This window comes from Schistocerca serialis, chromosome 2, assembly GCF_023864345.2.
Source record: "Schistocerca serialis cubense isolate TAMUIC-IGC-003099 chromosome 2, iqSchSeri2.2, whole genome shotgun sequence".
NCBI classification, from domain to species: Eukaryota; Metazoa; Arthropoda; class Insecta; order Orthoptera; family Acrididae; genus Schistocerca; species Schistocerca serialis.
The window spans coordinates 817,789,143-817,807,174 of NC_064639.1; the positions used below are offsets into that span (position 1 = coordinate 817,789,143).

The window sequence follows — 18,032 nt, forward strand, 5'->3', positions numbered from 1 at the left end:
CACAACACAATGGCATGTTACCGGAAGTCTATCCACTGCATTCCGCAAGTGATAATTCATCTAAAAACAGACAACTTCAGCTTTGTTGAAGGCTTGATGGGGATCCCATGGGCAAACACAATGTTCCCGCGTTAGCTTGCTGTGTTGTGGATCTATAATGAATTTCATAATAATACACACTTAAAAACGAAGATCAATGCTGGAGTCATTGCACAATCCTGTCAGGAAGTCGCGATTGGGGGCCAAAGAATGCCACAAGTGGCTTATCCGGACTGTGTACACTGTGGCTAAAGCTTCCTTTTCTATCTGAGAATAACTGCGTTGAATGGCTATCAAAGTTTTGGAGGTATACATGATAGGCTGTTCAGAGCCATCATCATTTCTGTGAGCCAAAGCTGCTCCAACCCCAATTTGGGAAGCATCTATCAGTTTGCTCAGTGCAATGGTACCAAGGCACAGTGATGTCTTCAGTAGAGACTTTATGTGGACAAATGCTCTGTTGCAGTCTGCAGATCAAATGGAAGGAACATATTTTCTATGCAGATTTTTCAATGGATGAATGATATCTGTTGCACTGGGGAGAAATTTCAAATAATAATTGGCTTTGCCCAGAAATGATAGGAGTTTCTGTGGGTTCCTCAGTTGAGGTAGGTTATCGATAGCTTTTACATGGTGCATTGTAGGTTTTATGCCATCCTTCGAAAGGAGGTGGCTCAAATATTTGATTTCTGTTAGAAAAAGCTTCCTTTCAGGAGATTTCACTTCAAGCCTGCCTCTTACAATTTAGTGAAGAGGATCTAAAGGTTAGCAGGATGGTTCTGCCATGAGGAACCTGTGACAGTAATATTAAAGATAGTTTGCACAGCATGGAACACCTTGCATTAAATGTTCTAAAAATCTCTAGAAAATGGCAGGAGAGCTCGCGATGTCAAATGGCAGGCACGTGTAATGGTGCAACTTGAAGGGAGTGTTGATGACTGTAATCTGTTGAGAGACAGAATCCAGCTGAAGCTGCAGGTGTGCGTCTGCCAAATCAGATTTTTAATGACACTCACCATCCACTAATATCACGAGTATTTCTTCGGGACAGGGAGTAAGGTAGCAAACCACTACCAAATGGGCATTAATGGTGGACTTAAAATCCCCACACAAACAAAATACTCCATAAGCTTTTGGATAACCACCAGAAGAGTATCCTGCTGGCAGGATAGAACAGGTTCAATGATGCCCAGGCCCTGCACCCTGTCCAGTTATTCCTCTACAGCCAGCTGCAGAGAACACGGAATAGTAGAGTATGACATAGTTTGGGAATGGCCATTTGTGTAATGGTGATGTAGGTCTTGTAGTCTTCTGCCACATCCAATACCAGCAAAAAAAAAGTGACACAAACTTGCGGCAGAGATCCTCTAATGTCTGAAACTGGATGGAGTGAGAAATGAGATGCACAGCACCTCAAACCTGGAAACCACAGGTCCCGCATTGAGACCAAAAATCTTTTCAGGTGTCACACTGTATACAGCAAAAAATGTGACTGGCCTTGTGACATGCTGATACTCAACATTGGTTCTGGAATGGCTTTTAACAGGAAAGGGCTGCTCACTGTCACTGATCAAACAATGATTAGTGGAGGAAAGAGAAGGGCATCCCAAGTGCTTCCAGATTAATGAGAGACACAGAAGCCCTGGTATTGACCTGAAAATGAAATGGGCATTGCTGAGTTTGCAGTATGATATAGATCTTGCTGGGAACACTGAGATCTCGGCTGAGCACCAGCGTGACACTACAAATCTCAATAAACTCCAAGTCTATGGACAGGCCAGTTGGGGAGCCACGACAGACAGCTGCCATATGACCACGTTTACAGCAAGCTGCACATCATACTTGCCGGTGCAAACAGTGACTACAGGAGTGTGTTTGGAAACGAATGAAGATACAAGGGGAAACTGCATTGAGAAGAGCCACAGTCCGATTGTGAATAGTGTGAATGAGTAAAAAATGATGACTGTGTTGGTGAACAACACATGTACTGTGGAACTGAGTGCATCACCACTATGTCCGTCATATCCTCAAACTGTTCAGTTGCAGCTTGGACACTTTGAACAGCTGAGCAATAGCCAGTACCTGCTTGACTGTGGGAGCTTGTAAACACAGTGCCTCCCACTTATATATAATTAATTTGGCAAGGGACAGGGTATGATGATAGTATCATACTCAGCAGCGCTTGTTGATTGGGAAAGTTTTTTCTTTCTTTTAGACAAACACCATGCAGGACATGACAATAGGTACTGCTTTCAATCTTCTGCAACATGAACTCAAAATAAATAGTTTTGAATGTTCTCTTCCTATTAATGATGATTACCACTTCTCTCTCATAGTACAACAATGCTGATGATGATGCGGTGGTCGTCTTCTTGAGGATTATTCCTGTGCATCTGAAGATTTGTTGCAATGGCTCATGATGTGCATAGAGGGAACAGGTGTACCTGATGCTTGTGGAAATAAAATACTTTTCTTTCATGAGCTATAATAATAATAATAATAATAATAATTGATAATAAATAAATAATTAAAAGATAATCTACTAAATGAAAAGTAAAATGAACTTAAATATTTCACATGCACGCGCGCACACACACGCACACACACACACACACACACACACACACACACACACACACACACACCACTTTCTTAGTTTCTAAAACGAAAATTATTTTTTGTCCAAAAATGCACACGAAATTATCAACTATGTAAAAAAAAAATCACCTCACTTCTTAGTTTATTCTACTCTTTTTTACCTTTTTTTATTGTTTGAAGTGAAGGTCGGTAGACTCTTGATGTGCTGAAAACCATTTAATTTGGGTTTCTATAATCTCAGGGAAATTACTAGCTGTCTTCTTGCCTTGCAAGAAAATTCAGAATAGTTGGATTTAATTTCATAGGTATCGCATTGGCAATGTAAGAAAAAATGTAGTAAAGCAAAATCTGTAACATTTATAAATTGGGGATTGATGATCGTTACTGTTGTTGTTGTGGTCTTCAGTCCTGAGACTGGTTTGATGCAGCTCTCCATGCTACTCTATCCTGTGCAAGATTCTTCATCTCCCAGTACCTACTGCAACCAACATCCTTCTGAATCTGCTTAGTGTATTCATCTCTTGGTCTCCCTCTATGATTTTTACCCTCCACACTGCCCTCCAATACTAAATGGGTGATCCCTTGATGCCTCAGAACATGTCCTACCAACTGATAGTCAAGTTGTGCCACAAACTTCTCTTCTCCCCAATCCTATTCAGTACCTCCTCATTAGTTATGTGATCTACCCATCTAACCTTCAGCATTCTTCTGTAGCACCACATTTCGAAAGCTTCTATTCTCTTCTTGTCCAAACTATTTATCGTCCATGTTTCACATCCATACATGGCTACACTCCATACAAATACTTTCTGAAACGACTTCCTGACACTTAAATCTACACTCAATGTTAACAAATTTCTCTTCTTCAGAAACGCTTTCCTTGCCATTGCCAGCCTATATTTTATATCCTCTCTACTTCGACCATCATCAGTTATTTTGCTCCCCAAATAGCAAAACTCCTTTACTACTTTAAGTGTTTCATTTCCTAATCTAATTCCCTCAGCATCACCCGGCTTAATTCGACTACATTCCATTATCCTCATTTTGCTTTTGTTGATGTTCTTCTTATATCCTCCCTTCAAGACACTATCCATTCCGTTCAACTGCTCTTCCAAGTCCTTTGCTGTCTCTGACAGAATTACAATGTCATCGGCAAACCCAAAGTTTTTACTTCTTCTCCATGGATTTTAATACCTACTCCAAATTTTTCTTTTGTTTCCTTCACTGCTTGCTCAATATACAGATTGAATAACATCGGGGAAAGGCTACAACCCTGTCTCACTCCCTTCCCAATCGCTGCTTCCCTGTCATGTCCCTTGACTCTAATAACTGCCATCTGGTTTCTGTACAAATTGTAAATAGCCTTTCGCTCCCTGTATTTTACCCCTGCCACCTTCAGAATTTGAAAGAGAGTATTCCAGTCAACATTGTCAAAAGCTTTCTCTAAGTCTACAAATGCTAGAAACGTAGGTTTGCCTTTCCTTAATCTAGCTTCTAAGATAAGTCGTAGGGTCAGTATTGCCTCACGTGTTCCAATATTTCTACAGAATCCAAACTGATCTTCCCCGAGGTCGGCTTCTACTAGTTTTTCCATTCGTCTGTAAAGAATTTGCGTTAGTATTTTGCAGCTGTGGCTTATTAAACTGATTGTTCGGTAATTTTCACATCTGTCAACACTTGCATTCTTTGGTATTGGAATTATTATATTCTTCTTGAAGTCTGAGGGTATTTCACCTGTCTCATACATCTTCCTCACCAGATGGTAGAGTTTTGTCAGGACTGGCTCTCCCAAGGCCGTCAGTAGTTCTAATGGAATGTTGTCTGCTCCCGGGGCCTTGTTTCGACTCAGGTCTTTCAGTGCTCTATCAAACTCTTCACGTAGTATCGTATCTCCCATTTCATCTTCATCTACGTCCTCTTCCATTTCCATAATATTGTCCTCAAGTACATCGCCCTTGTATAGACCCTCTATATACTCCTTCCACCTTTCTGCTTTCCCCTCTTTGCTTAGAACTGGGTTTCCATCTGAGCTCTTGATAATCATACAAGTGGTTCTCTTTTCTCCAAGGGTCTCTTTAATTTTCCTGTAGGGTGTATCTATCTTACCCCTAGTGAGATAAGCCTCTACATCCTTACATTTGTCCTCTAGTCATCCCTGCTTAGCCATTTTGCACTCCCTGTCGATCTCATTTTTGAGACGTTTGTATTCCTTTTTGCCTGCTTCATTTACTACATTTTTATATTTTCTCCTTTCATCAATTAAATTCAACATTTCTTCTGTCACCCAAGGCTTTCTACTAGCCCTCGTCTTTTTACCTACTTTATCCTCTGCTGCCTTCACTACTTCATCCCTCAAAGCTACCCATTCTTTCCCCCATTCTTGTCAATTGTTCCCTTATGCTGTCCCTGAAATTCTGTACAACCTCTGGTTTAGTCAGTTTATCCAGGTCCCATCTCCTTAAATTCCTACCTTTTTGCAGTCTCTTCAGTTTTAGTCTACAGTTCATAACCAATAGATTGTGGTCAGAGTCCACATCTGCCCCTGGAAACATCCTACAATTTAAAACCTGGTTCCTAAATCTCTGTCTTACCATTATATAATCTATCTGAAACCTGTCAGTATCTCCAGGCTTCTTCCATGTATACAGCCTTCTTTTATGATTCTTGAACCAAGTGTTAGCTATGATTAAGTTGTGCTCTGTGCAAAATTCTACCAGACGGCTTCCTCTTTCATTTCTTAGCTCCAGTCCATATTCACCTACTATGTTTCCTTCTCTCCCTTTTCCTACTACCGAATTCCAGAATTAAATTTTCGTCTCCCTTCACTATCTGAATAATTTCTTTGGTTTCATCATACATTTCTTCAATTTCTTCATCATCTGCAGAGCTAGTTGGCATATAAACTTGTACTACTGTAGTAGGCGTGGGCTTCATGTCTATCTTGGCCACAATAATGCGTTCACTATGCTGTTCGTAGTAGCTTACCCGGACTCCTATTTTTTTATTCATTATTAAACCTACTCCTGCATTACCCGTATTTGATTTTGTATTTATAAGCCTGTATTCGCCTGACCAAAAGTCTTGTTCCTCCTGCCACCAAACTTCCCTAATTCCCACTATATCTAACTTTAACCTATCCATTTCCCTTTTTAAATTTTCTAACCTACTTGTCCGATTAAGGGATCTGACATTCCACGCTCCGATCCATAGAACGCCAGTTTTCTTTCTCCTGATGACGACATCCTCTTGAGTAGTCCCTGCCCAGAGATCTGAATGGGGGACTATTTTACCTCCGGAATATTTTACCCAAGAGGACGCCATCATCATTTAACCATACAGTAAAGCTGCATGCCCTCGGGAAAAATTACAGCCGTAGTTTCCTATTGCTTTCAGCCGTTCGCAGTACCAGCATAGTAAGGCCGTTTTGGTTAATGTTACAAGGCACAAGGCCGGATCAGTCAATCATCCAGACTGTCGGCCCTGCAACTACTGAAAAGGTTGCTGCCCCTCTTCAGGAACCACGCGTTTGTCTGGCCTCTCAACAGATACCCCTCCGTTGTGGTTGCACCTACAGTACGGCTATCTGTATCGCTGAGGCACGCAAGCCTCCCCACCAACGGCAAGGTCCAGGGTCATGGGAGGGGGGGGGGGGGGGGGGCTCGTTACTATGAAATGAAAACATAAATGCCAAATTAAACAATTAGTATTTAATGAAAGAAGCTTTTTATACAACCATCTGACATCTCATGCAATAATCTCACAGTTTTGGACATAACAAAGAATTTTTGCCGTATTCTGGAGAAATACGGAGAAATTACAATAATCTTAGCCCGACTGTGGAGCGAAAGAAAAAAGTATTCATAGTAAAGTCATATCAGTAATCGTAATTGGCAATAATAATGGCACAATTAAACAAATTCCTAACAGGAATACAATTTCAGTTCATTTGAACAAAATGGAAGAAAATAAGAGACTGATGATGTAAGATGCTGTTGGAAAGGCACGTGACTAAAGAAGAGAGAGAAAAGATGATCCGCATTCTTATATAGAACAAAATACAGATGATAATTTTACGCCGCTCTCATTTTCCTGGGCACACATATTTGCTGACTTGCAGCACAGTTCATTGACTCAGTGGTTAAATTATATCTTTAACTCTTGATATTTTGATAGGAAATTACATTGCGGGCAGGGCACAATATTACACTATACACGTTTTAGTTGTTAGACACATAGAAACAAAAATACGTCTGTACACTGCGGCAGACAAGAACAGAAGAGCTATATAAGAAGCATTAAAACAAGAGAGGTATTGTAAAAAATCTGAAGTTGCATAATTTTTAATTTTTCCTCCACACTCTCTGATTATATTAATGTGTCATACTTTGAATTAATATATCTTTGGTGCATTCAACTAGTGCCTGTATGAATTAATGTGTCTCATTTGTCTACGTAGATAAACCTTATAGGTACCTACACAGCTGCCCCCTACTGTGTACTGACATTGTCCGTTATCACTGGACGACAGTATACAGTGGCGGCGCAATACAACATCTTCAATTTTTTTTATCTTTAAACACTTTAAATTATGATTTTTGCCCTGAATGGGTATGAAAGAACTTTAGTGGTGGCTAAAATTTTAATTTCTTCTTTGCCAAGGACATGTCAGTGTTATAATATGTACATTAATGCTTACAGATAATTTATAACAATTTGGAAGTCAAAGTTTTTGCTCCACTTATTGGAGTATAACTGTTGCCTTCTACTGGCAGCGTTAAGCTTGTGCATGTCACATGGTGTACACCGTGTGAGTTCATTGGTCCTGCAGCTTCAGATAGGCTGTATGAGTTGGTGATATCAGGCTGTCTGAGTTTGTGATATCATTTCAGTTTGTATCACAAAGTTTGCTGGAAGTGTTCATCACATTGTTTCAAAGTGATGCACTGTGGCCCATGTATACTGTTTGGCCACAATAATTTGATGATTGTGCTTTTGCTGCCGGAAGCAGAGAAAATCAACACCATTTAAAAGATATTTATTTATCTCCGGGCACTGCCAACATCAAGCTGCCCTAGATGCGACGTATTATGAAAGGCTTGTGTTTACTAGCAAGTAACTTTTGTAAGCACTTGCTGAGATGTTTACATTAAGAACAAAATCTTACTCAAGTTATTCGTTCAAGTAACTGGGGAAAGTTTATTTCAGGAAATTTCTACAAGTACTTGCTGCAGAAGTGTAGTTGTTCTTTAAAACCAGAGCAGTCTTCACTGTTGTTGCATTGTTATTAAGGAATAAAATTTGATGAAAAACAAAAATAAAAAAATAGAAAAATGTTAGAGTAGTGTATATTGATGTTACCAAGAAACACTACTCGATTAAGTAAAACCAGACAACTCTACTTAGATTAAAAGCTTTGAGGATGTCATATGCAAATTTCGAACATCTCGACTGCTGTATAATCAAATATTCAATAACAGGAGACAAAAATGTGGCGCCATATCTCACCAATAGTTTTAATTGCTCTTTGATTTTTGCAAGCAGTATTTACTGCTTTTATTATAAATGTGATGCATTTAGGTTTACAGTAACATTTTAAAAAATCAGCTAAAATTTAAAGACATCTATACTGCCATTCTACTTTCCTTTCTCGTGAAACAAATTGATTGGTAAACTCATTTTGCGCTTCCTTGATTGGTGGTTCCAACGGTAAGTTTGTTTTGACCATGTGTCTTTGTGCCATTCTCATTTTCGACTCTGACTTTTTCATATCAGTACTGAACACACACAACTTCTGTAAGTTTAAGAAAAACTGCCACAAAATGACAAATTCGGCAAGTACTTGCAGCAAGATGCAAGAAACTTGAATGAATTTTCACTCTAGAGCAAAGTGTGTGTTTATCTGAAACGTCTTGACAAATTAAATTGTGTGCCAGGCTGGAACTCAAACATGGGAACCCAGTCTGGCATACAGTTTTAGTTTGGCAAAAATTTTCATGCAAGAAATTGTTTTCACTAACTTGCGAATTTCTTGTCTTGAAGTTACCAACCGAAACTGCTGAACATTGATGGAGGGGGTGGGGGGGAGTGTTTGCAGGTACGATGGTTCCTATATTCCACACACGCATATTATTGTATGGATAATGCGCCATACCACAGCAGGAAGTTTGACAGACAGCCTAACAAATATGATTTTAGGATTATTATGTTAGAGTGTTAGCAAGACAAGCAAATAAAGTGCAACAATTCAATGAGGAAGACTGACCTGTTGTCTATAAAGGAAACAAACCAGCAGTGAAAGTGTAAATTGTGGATAAAATCACTGATAGCAGAGGCCATGGAATATTCTGTTTACTGGACTACAACTGCGATCTAAATCCAATAGAATTGGCATGGGCCAAAATAAAAGACCGTTTCAAGGAACGGTTCGTTGGTGACATGTCGAAGGAATGACTGCAGAATATTGTTGATGCAGCTTTCCTTTCAGTTACTGCACAGGACTGGCAAGGTTACTGCAGGAAGGTGGAACAACTGGTGCAAGAGTATTGGACACGGGATGGAATAAAGTAAATGGCCATTGATTAAGGTATGATCAATACCGTGCCCTCAAGCTATGACAAAGATGATCTTGAGTCAAATACAGATGACAGTGACCTATAGTGAACATCATTTTGACAATTTCTTTCAGGCACAGTTAATCACACTTTGTAAACATTACTGCTGTGCCGTATTTAACAGATGCAGTGCGCAAACAGTTTCAAAATTCATGTTTTTGACTTTTGATTCATAGTGCTGTAAGTTATACATTCATCTACTTTCATTTTTCATTATTTGTGATAAATATGTAATACATAAGTTGCAGATAAAACTCTTGAGTATGAATATGTCAATAAATTACAAGTGTCTTTTAAGTGCGCAGTATTTCTGCGAGTGCCGTCTCTGATTTCGTGTTAAGTACGAAACATGGATAGTGGTGCCAGTACTGCTGCAAGCAGCCGAAACTGGCTTCCCCTCCCCGCTCCTCCCCAATTGGCAGCCATAATGTGGGGGCAGCCTGACAGCCTCTGCGCCAGTTGCAACTTGTCGTGGACAAACAGTTCTTGCATTATCAATGCTGCAATGAGTAGGCTCATAATTTATGGCCCAGGGCAGTGGTTCACCATCGTAATTCACATATTTCAGTGATCAAACCCATCTTGTGGGTTTAGTACCACATTGACATTTGATCGAGGTCAAGGTAAGTTAACAATGTTTTCTATGTTATTCTGAACCCTCTACCGAATGTTGAAATGTTTTGCTTTTGGTAACCACTCACACTCGTTTTTCACTTTGACCCATAGGTCCACTAGTTGGTTGCATTTGTTAAGTGTTTGTATAACTTGACAGTCCTTTTTTGAGATGCCATCTTTCAACATAGCCCTGGTCTTACAATGAAATACATAGAAATGAATGTAACGATACCTCATTATTGTATTAAACTAGGTATTTACATCTGTGTGTGTGTGTGTGTGTGTGTGTGTGTCTAAGGTGTTAGTTACATTTCTTGCTGTAAGGGCACCACTCAAAACTATTACTACTATACTCATTCCTTTATACCCTCTTGACCCCATGGAACTTTTCAGCATTACATTACAATTTTACAACGTTTTACAACCTTTTGCTCAAGGTCAATACCTTTTATTTTATATATTCATTACAAGCAGCTGGTATTTTTAAGTTTCATATTCACATAGTTTTGCTTTACATAAGACATTTGTCAACCCAATTTAAGTTTCATCTTTCAATATTAACAGGACAACACGTTTACATAAATTTCGCATGAAGAGCATAAACCTCCGTTCATGCATCGTATTGACACGAGCATAAACCCCCATTCACGCATCCTCTTGACATGAGCATCTGTCATTCCAGATGCTGAAGAGAAGAAAATTTCATGGCATACAAATCACAATAAGCCAACATAGCTACACTTACCCAGGCCTCTTGCAAGTCTACTAGAATGTGTCTACTAGTCTACAGAAATGGTTATTTAGAAAGGAAGAAGCATTCATTTTACTCAGTTATGACAGTCCTTCGTACACTCCTGGAAATGGAAAAAAGAACACATTGACAACGGTGTGTCAGACCCACCATACTTGCTCCGGACACTGCGAGAGGGCTGTACAAGCAATGATCACACGCACGGCACAGCGGACACACCAGGAACCGCGGTGTTGGCCGTCGAATGGCGCTAGCTGCGCAGCATTTGTGCACCGCCGCCGTCAGTGTCAGCCAGTTTGCCGTGGCATACGGAGCTCCATCGCAGTCTTTAACACTGGTAGCATGCCGCGACAGCGTGGACGTGAACCGTATGTGCAGTTGACGGACTTTGAGCGAGGGCGTATAGTGGGCATGCGGGAGGCCGGGTGGACGTACCGCCGAATTGCTCAACACGCGGGGTGTGAGGTCTCCACAGTACATCGATGTTGTCGCCAGTGGTCGGCGGAAGGTGCACGTGCCCGTCGACCTGGGACCGGACCGCAGCGACGCACGGATGAACGCCAAGACCGTAGGATCCTACGCAGTGCCGTAGGGGACCGCACCGCCACTTCCCAGCAAATTAGGGACACTGTTGCTCCTGGGGTATCGGCGAGGACCATTCGCAACCGTCTCCATGAAGCTGGGCTACGGTCCCGCACACCGTTAGGCCGTCTTCCGCTCACGCCCCAACATCGTGCAGCCAGCCTCCAGTGGTGTCGCGACAGGCGTGAATGGAGGGACGAATGGAGACGTGTCGTCTTCAACGATGAGAGTCGCTTCTGCCTTGGTGCCAATGATGGTCGTATGCGTGTTTGGCACCGTGCAGGTGAGCGCCACAATCAGGACTGCATACGACCGAGGCACACAGGGCCAACACCCGGCATCATGGTGTGGGGAGCGATCTCCTACACTGGCCGTACACCACTGGTGATCGTTGAGGGGACACTGAATAGTGCACGGTACATCCAAACCATCATCGAACCCATCGTTCTACCATTCCTAGACCGGCAAGGGAACTTGCTGTTTCAACAGGACAATGCACGTCCGCATGTATCCCGTGCCACCCAACGTGCTCTAGAAGGTGTAAGTCAACTACCCTGGCCAGCAAGATCTCCGGATCTGTCCCCCATTGAGCATGTTTGGGACTGGATGAAGCGTCGTCTCACGCGGTCTGCACGTCCAGCACGAACGCTGGTCCAACTGAGGCGCCAGGTGGAAATGGCATGGCAAGCCGTTCCACAGGACTACATCCAGCATCTCTACGATCGTCTCCATAGGAGAATAGCAGCCTGCATTGCTGCGAAAGGTGGATATACACTGTACTAGTGCCGACATTGTGCATGCTCTGTTGCCTGTGTCTATGTGCCTGTAGTTCTGTCAGTGTGATCATGTGATGTATCTGACCCCAGGAATGTGTCAATAAAGTTTCCCCTTCCTGGGACAATGAATTCACGGTGTTCTTATTTCAATTTCCAGGAGTGTATATCTATAAGAGAACTGCTGAGTACATTCTTTGTTAACATATAATTGCTTTTGTGTTAACTCACTTATTTAGTGTTTCCTGCCTATTGGTAATTCTGACAGTACAGTACCATATTATACTAGTCATCAGCACAACTGTTTGAAAATGCCTGCACTGATCGTTGTTCAGTGTTTGTGACTTATAACTTTTTCACTACATGATGTGTATAAATATATCGCTACGAAGATTGTGTTAGTGAATAGCTGGAATAGCTGTAAGACAATGTTTGGGTAGCTTGTGATTATATGCTGATGCACCATAAACACACATGCATGATACTCTTTATCAGCACCTTATAGTACCTGGTCTGACCCCTTGTGGTTTGATAGTATGAGACTTCAATTTCACTTTTATAATGTTTGATGTACTGTATCTTTTCCATACACATACATTCGCACACATATTTTTATACTTATAATTATTTATACACACATCAAAATAAGTTTTGCATCATCTCGATTCCGAGTTCTGGAACTTATACAGAAAATTGGAAGAGAGATCAATATAAACATCATGTCTGCACTTTTTATTGCTCATGAAAACCACACATTGCTTGTTGTACCACCATACAGCGAGACCTTCAGGGAGGCGGTGGTCCAGATTGCTGTACACCAGTACCCAGTAGCACATCCTCTTGCATTGATGCATGCCTGTATTCGTCGTGACATACTATCCACAAGTTCATCAAGATACTGTTGGTCCAGATTGTCCCACTCCTCAACGGCGATTCGGCATAGATCCCTCAGAGTGGTTGGTGGGTTACGTCGTCCATAAACAGCCCTTTTCAATCTATCCCAGGCATATTCGATAGGGCTCATGTCTGGAGAACATGCTGGCCACTCTAGTCTTGCGATGTCATTATCCTGAAGGAAGTCATTCACAAGATGTGCACGATGGGGGCGCGAATTGTCGTCCATGAAGACAAATGCCTCACCAGTGTGCTGTTGATATGGTTGCACTATCGGTTGGAGGATGGCATTCACGTATCATACAGCCGTTATGGTGCCTTCCATGACAACCAGCGGCGTACATCAGGCCCACAAAAATCCACCTCAAAACAGCAGGGAACCTCCACCTTGCTGCACTCACTGGACAGTGTGTCTAAGGCGTTCAGCCTGACCGGGTTGCCTCCAAACACATCTCTGATGATTGTCTGGTTGAAGGCATATGTGACACTCATTGGTGAAGAGAACGTGATGTCAATCCTGAGTGGTCCATTTGGCATGTTGTTGGGCCCATCTGTACCGCATTGCGTGGTGTTGTGGTTGCAAAGATGGACTTTGCCATGGATGTCGAGAGTGAAGTTGATCATGCAGCCTATTACGCACAGTTTGAGTTGTAACATGACATCCTGTGGCTGCATGAAAAGTATTATTCAACATGGTGGCGTTGCTGTCAGGGTTCCTCTGAGCCATAATCTGTAGGTAGTGGTCATCCACTGCAGTAGTAGCCCTTGGGTGGCCTGAGCAAGGCATGTCATCAACAGTTCCTGTCTCTCTGTATTTCCTCCATGTCCGAACAACATTGCTTTGGTTCACTCCAAGACGCCTGGACACTTCCCTTGTTGAGAGCCCTTCCACGCACAAAGTAATAATGTAAATGTGATCAAACCACGGTGTTGACCGTCTAGGCATGGTTGAACTAAACACAACACAACACAACCGGCGTATCTCCTTCCTGGTGGAATGACTGGAACTCCCTCCGTCTAGTAGGTGTTGCTCATGCTTGGTTGTTTACATCTTTGGGCAGGTTTAGTGGCTTCTCTGAACAGTCAAAGGGACTGTGTCTGTGATAGAATATCGACAGTCAACATCTATCTTCAGGAATTCTGGGAACTGGGGTAATGCAAAACTTTTTTTGATGTGTGTATTATGGTGCAACCCTTTTGCTGTGGTACCTAACGTGAAACGATTGTGTTCCTCATTTATCCCAGGACGCATTCATGCAACATTCGCTGGAAGGAAACTTAATAGTAACTTAAAACTAGGCATGTAGTTGCTTGATGGCTACTAATGCATCACTTTTCCAATATACACATATTCATTTTCCATCTGTACGCAGCTGTATTCATCAGTCAACTCATGTTACAAGAGCGCAAATGTTTATAGTGTAGCTGTCATTTCGATTTACCTTTTGCATCTGAAAATAAAAGTGTTGTCATCTCTTCTTCGGTAACGCTACAGCCCTTGGTGAGCCTTGGCTTCTTCAATGATCTTCATCCACATCTCTTGGGTGTTTGCTGCTCTTTTCCGCCCCTGGTGCCCCTTACTGGTGAGATCTACTATTGCATCATCAATCCATCTTCTTCTAGGTCTCCCTTTTCACCTTGCTGAATGGATCACACGTGTTATCATTTTCTTTGGAATCCTATCGTCTGCCATTCTCTCTACGTGTTCTGGCCATTGTATTTTCACAAATTTTATTATGTACTTTGTATTAACACTTTAATAAAGGCGTGAAGCAAGGTGATAGTCTCTCCACTGTCTTGTTCAATACAGCTCTGCATAGTGTAGTAAATAAAATCAACAAAAGAGGCACCATATTTATGAAAACTTGCCAGATATGTGCATACACTGGTGACATTGCTATAGTAGGAAGAAATATCAATACGCTACAAGAAATATACTGGACAGTGGGAACAGAGGCCTTAAAAATTGGCCCCATAGTAAATGAAAACAAAACAAAATATATGATAATGTCACCATCTGTGGCCAGAACCCCAAAAGACCTAAACATCAATGGGAAATGCTTCAAAGGAATGTCCTCTTTCAGCTAATGATAACAGTATTGGAAAAGCTATAAGGGAAAGAATACAAGCAGGAAACAGAGCTTACTTTGCAAACATGCAATTTTCCAGAAATCACCTTGTTACAAGAAAAACAAAACTGCTAATATAAAACTCCCTAGTCTGACCAGTTATCACATATGGGTCAGAGGTATGGATGTTGACAGAACATGACAAAAATGCACTAAAAATCTGTGAGTGGAAAATACTACACAAAATCTATGGTCCAATAATGGAGGAAGAAGGCTGGAGAATATGCTACAATGCTGAATTGCAAGTGTTAATACAAGTATTGTCATATGTGGGGCACAATCTCATTATCTTTCGTAGCTTATTCAAAACTTAACACCTATTCCTTCCTTCATTGTATATAGATATCCTCCTACAGTGTTTAGTGTAGCTTGTATGCAGAGCTTGTTAATGTTTAAATACTGTACGTAGTAATACAGTGTCTGGATATTTTTTCGTAGATAATTTTTTTATTTTGTCCGCTGTAAATATTCCTTAGATCAATTCTTCTCTCCTTTTAGTTTCAGCTTTGTAGTGTAGACTGTTCACTGCTATAGTAGTTAACCTATATTGTAAAATTTCTAAAGTACAATTTGGTTGGTGTTCATTTGCTAAGCTGCTTCAGTCTGTTGGCTATGCAGTGTGTTGGACTATGCTGTGCTGTGCGCATGCATAGCAGCTGTTGACCTTTAAGCTAGGCCCATTGCGTGTGCTTAGTCTCCCCCTGTCTTCATTACATCATGTGTTTTGTGTCTCAGGCTTATTACTACAGTGTCTTTAGAGAGTGCAAAGATTATTAAAATAAATCTTGGGTTTGACAATGGAAGTGTTTCCAGAGCTTTCGATGGCTCATGGACATTTAATCGAAATCTTAAATAAGTAAAACTTACATTCTATTCAACAACAAACATGAAATAAGTATATGAATGTCTTTCCTTAATATTAAGCATAAAATTGCGATTTACAGGTGCAAATGAACTATGTCATTATGTGTATATGTATACGACTTCTTGGTTTTTTAACCTATGCTAACTTTGCCTAGTGCACAAATTCCCACAAATCCTTATGTGGCTGGAGTCCTTTGTCCTTTCCACCATTCACTTAGAGTCATAGACTAACATATAAGCACCTGGATGTAAGATTTTAGATATGACAAATAGCCCTATATACAAAGCTGCCATTTGTGGTTTAATTCCCATTCTTTGTGGATTTTTGGTGTTTTCTTAGGAGTACCTGTTGACCTGCATGGAACTGAACAGTGTGTCCTGATTTCTTACCATTGATCTCTTTCTTTGCTTTGCCTTTTTCTCAAGATTGACCAACACCTGGCGTATTTTATCCTCAAGTGGAATTTCTTTTCTAGGAATTTTAGGCAGTGGTATTTCCCAGTCATCTACCAATCTTCTTTCCAAACATTAATTCAATTGATGTAAAGCCAGTAGAGGTATGGGGAAGATTGTTGATGATTTGTTGGAATGGCTTAACATACTTGATCCATTTTGTATGTTTTTGAGAGGTATAGGTGCGAGTGAAGCTATTGAATTCTTTAAATATTTCTCTATCGGGCTTCCCTGTAGGTGGACACTAGTATGTGTTTTGTTTTGTTAGTGTTAATGACTCCTTTCTGTTGTTACCTACAAAATATGATGCATTATCAGTTAATAATATTTCTAGCTCTCCTACCCACAAGATATAGTCTTCTGTGATTCTTCTAATGATGATCCTTGCAGTCACCAACTGCACAGCATGCAGTTTGATGTATTTTGAAAAAAAAAAAAAAAAACCATAATACAAAGCAACAATATATTTTACACCCCATTTCCCTTGTGGACAGGGTCCAGCTGTATCCAAAGATACTATTTCTAAATGTCTTTTTGGCAATAGTGGGTGCAGCTCAGTTATTTTTTTTCATTATTACAGGAATGTCTACAGTACCACTCCCTTCAATTTAAATGTTCTGAATAACTAGATTTCAGAATCTTTATTTTGCTGAGGAAAATCCACCCATAATCCAATTGTTCAGCAATGTTCACTCTGGTTTTCAGGAAAAAAATCCAGAAGCAATGTTTTTAATGACAATATTTTGGATTTAGATAGATAATTAAGTTGCAACAAATGCTAGGTAACAATGAGTAAAGAAAAAATATATTTGATTTATGTCTTAGTCATTACTAGAGAGAAATGACCATCCTTTTATTTCTTCTGTTCCAGTTTTGTTGTTGTAAATATCCATGTTTTTTATTTCTTTTTTGCAGTATTGTACAGAAAAATATGGGGAAACCTCCTCTAACATATCAGAAGTTGCTGTCATTGGTAGACATCATTGGGCCACCTGAGAAACCTGTGAACTCACCATCTAAATTGTCTGAGAGAATAACTTTAAATTCTGTGAAGATTGATGATCATAATCATTGCGTGCCAACCCTTATTGAGCTTGGAGTGAATGAGAAACTATTAAAACCAACAATTTTTCCTGGTGGAGAATCTGCTGCTCTTGATCGACTCAATTTAAAGATGAAAAATAAGGTATGCTACTTTATTATGTTAAATTGAATGTATCTTAAGTACATTTTCAAGAACATTTCATCAAGTCAACAATAATCATGTGAAATAGTAGTTTGACTATTACAAACAGAGTCCACCAGAATAACATTTTAGCTAATACTATAATACAGTGTAGCCAGTAGCTTACTATATCACTCACAGTGCACAACCCTCGCTGTTTTATTTATTTATTTATTTTATCCATCTTTCAGCACCTACATGCAATCGATGTCGTCAGAAGAGTTACAGCTATTTGTACATTATGTTTTACATACCAAAATATTACATAGTAAAAATATAGCAATGTTGTAAACTATTAGCTTACAACAGCCTCTACACCTAGATCCGTACATAACAGTAAGCCATAATTTATCAGCATTAACATGCAATCAATGTTGTCAGAAGTATTATAGCTATTTGTACATTATGTTTCATATAGCAAAAATATTACATGGAAAAAAAAAAGATAGTGTTGTACCCTATTAGCTTATAGCTAGCTGCCTCTACATCCATAACTAT

General features: G+C 40.3%; 1 protein-coding gene across 1 annotated transcript in view; it reads left to right on the forward strand.

The window, feature by feature from the left end:
• LOC126458062 (cryptochrome-1) overlaps window positions 1-18,032 on the forward strand; it is a 75,229-nt gene that overhangs the window by 17,862 nt on the left and 39,335 nt on the right. The window contains exon 4 of the mRNA XM_050094862.1: window positions 17,225-17,495. Within this exon, the coding sequence (XP_049950819.1) occupies window positions 17,225-17,495 (271 nt within the window). The remainder of the gene's footprint in view (window positions 1-17,224; window positions 17,496-18,032) is intronic.